We start from the raw sequence: 2,115 nt of genomic DNA, 5'->3' as shown, positions 1-2,115 counted from the left end.
TGATCACCATGGGAATACACAGCTCTTCGTATTTCCCTCTGCCTTGAACCATCTCCAATGCACCTGAAAATGCCTGAAAAGGGGAATTTTAATGTGACCTGAACAGAATATGGACAGAATGATAACAGAACAGGACATTATATTGTATATTATAGGCATTGTATTGTATATAATATCATTACATTTCATCACTTGCCTCAAAACCCCCAATGATGACCAGAGCATGAATATTGTACTTGGCAATATTCAAGCTGATCTCTTCCATGTACTTTCCAGGTAACACTCTGCATAAACAAAAGAGATTCACTTTTTAAATATTGCAGAACTATAAATGATGATGAAGAATATCTACAGGAGTGACCAGTACCTTTTGGTTCCCAACTCAGAGCCACCTTTCCCTGTCCAGTCTCCAACAGTGTTCCAGGTGATGGGCTCAATCTAACAACATTATGTTAGACAGAATATGACAACACTACAATGGCTTTAATGTCCTCATAATAGTTTTTATTAAATTTTATAACATAGCCACCATTTACAAATTTAAGGTCAGTAAGATTTTTTTAAAAGAAAGTACTAGTTTTATTCAGCAAGGACACATTAAATTGTTCAAAATTGACTGTAAAAGACATCTACTGTATTTCAAATAAATGCTATTCTTTAAGTTTTCAAGAATATATTAATAAGATATTAATAGCACAAAAGAGCACAAAATCAGTATATCAGAATACTAGGATTTCTATATGATCCTGCAACACTGAAGTAATGGCACTGGAATAATAGCTGCTGAATAGTCAACTTTGCTTTACATTTTAAAATATATTATAATAGAAATCAGATATTTTAAATTGTAATAATATTTCAAAACATTACTGTTTGTACTGTATTTTTAATTAAATAAATTCAGCCTTGGTGGCCAGAATTGTTTTTTTTACCGAACCCCAAACTTTGAAACGGTACTCAATTGGTCAATGCTGCTTACCTTTTCCTCAGCCAGACCTTCAAAGCCATCATGAACAGCCAGCATGTTGTGACCCTGGATGATGCCGATCCTGACAGCTGCACGTACAGCTGCGTTCATGCCAGCACAGGGAGCACCCACATTCAAAATAGCCACATTAATGTTACTCTGATGAAGAAAAAGGTACACAAAGAAGAAACACATGATAAAAATAAGAATAAAAAGATAAAAAATAAGAAAAAGGTAATGAATTATAAGTACTACTCAATGTTATTATTATTTGTTATTTTTTTTTTACTTTTTTTTTAATTTATACAAAAATTTTTTTTTTTTACTTTTTTTTTTCAATTTTATTTCCGAATCTCCTCACCTTTGTCTCTGGGGGGCGCACATGAGCCAGGAGCTTATATGTGTTCCAGTTATTCTCAAAACTCCTGCACAGGCAGACATTTTTGAGTTTGAATAATTTAATAGTGATACTATACAAGTTTATTTTAATAACAAAAAAAGTATGATATTTCCAAACATACCTTCCCCTGAGCTTAACAGCATCGTCAAATCGACCCTCATTCATTGCATCCTTGGTCTCCTTGGTCTATATGTTGAAAAGAAAAATTTAATGAATATTATATTTAATATATAATATATAAATACAATAAATACAATAAAAAATAAAAAGAACAAGTGTTGCAAATCATAGTCGGGGGCGTCAGCTGTTTAAAATGAGAACGAATGATGCCAGATTCTTGAATGAATTACTATTTTGAGCGGTTAAACGCGATTCAGTTTGATTCGTTTGAACAGTTCACTCACACACTGAATCGTTTGCAGCAGATTCGCACACCGAAATACGTACCAGGATGTTTTTATAAGACAGAAAACAGAGCACTGAATGAGGTGAGTATTTACCTACAATCCAAAGTAGGAAACAAAACTTTCAAATGCCTATCGTTTGTCAGCTAAGAAGAAGCAGCTCCTTTTATAAAGTGACGTGACGTGACATGTGGCCAAGTATGGTTACCCATACTAGGAATTAGTGCTCTGCATTTAACCCATCCTTAGTGCACACACACAGCAGTGAACACACACACACCGTGAACACACACCCGGAGCAGTGGGCAGCCATTTATGCTGTGGCGCCCGGGGAGCAGTTGGGG

General features: G+C 34.8%; 1 protein-coding gene and 1 long non-coding RNA gene across 4 annotated transcripts in view; one reads left to right on the top strand and one right to left on the bottom strand.

Annotated features, from left to right (window-relative positions):
* Positions 1 to 2,115, bottom strand: part of LOC107681974 (ATP-dependent 6-phosphofructokinase, muscle type-like) — a 17,591-nt gene that overhangs the window by 8,876 nt on the left and 6,600 nt on the right. The window contains exons 11-16 of one of the 3 annotated variants that reach the window (XM_016478369.1): positions 1,489 to 1,553; positions 1,329 to 1,392; positions 980 to 1,126; positions 368 to 438; positions 197 to 284; positions 8 to 73 (exon numbers count right to left, since the gene is read on the bottom strand). The exons of 1 other annotated variant lie outside the window; for it this stretch is intronic. In XM_016478369.1, the coding sequence (XP_016333855.1) occupies positions 8 to 73; positions 197 to 284; positions 368 to 438; positions 980 to 1,126; positions 1,329 to 1,392; positions 1,489 to 1,553 (501 nt within the window). The remainder of the gene's footprint in view (positions 1 to 7; positions 74 to 196; positions 285 to 367; positions 439 to 979; positions 1,127 to 1,328; positions 1,393 to 1,488; positions 1,554 to 2,115) is intronic. One more of the 3 variants, XM_016478370.1, reaches the window with a different exon arrangement.
* The window catches only part of LOC107681976 (uncharacterized), a 6,695-nt gene continuing 6,314 nt past the window's right edge, over positions 1,735 to 2,115 (top strand). Inside the window, exon 1 of the long non-coding RNA XR_001633323.1 lies at positions 1,735 to 1,855. This is a non-coding gene — a long non-coding RNA (uncharacterized LOC107681976). The remainder of the gene's footprint in view (positions 1,856 to 2,115) is intronic.

Source organism: Sinocyclocheilus anshuiensis, unplaced genomic scaffold (genome assembly GCF_001515605.1).
Source record: "Sinocyclocheilus anshuiensis isolate Anshui unplaced genomic scaffold, SAMN03320099.WGS_v1.1 scaffold2090, whole genome shotgun sequence".
Taxonomy (NCBI): Eukaryota; Metazoa; Chordata; class Actinopteri; order Cypriniformes; family Cyprinidae; genus Sinocyclocheilus; species Sinocyclocheilus anshuiensis.
Note: the sequence above shows the minus strand (reverse complement) of the source record. Positions and strands in the feature narration are given on the sequence as shown.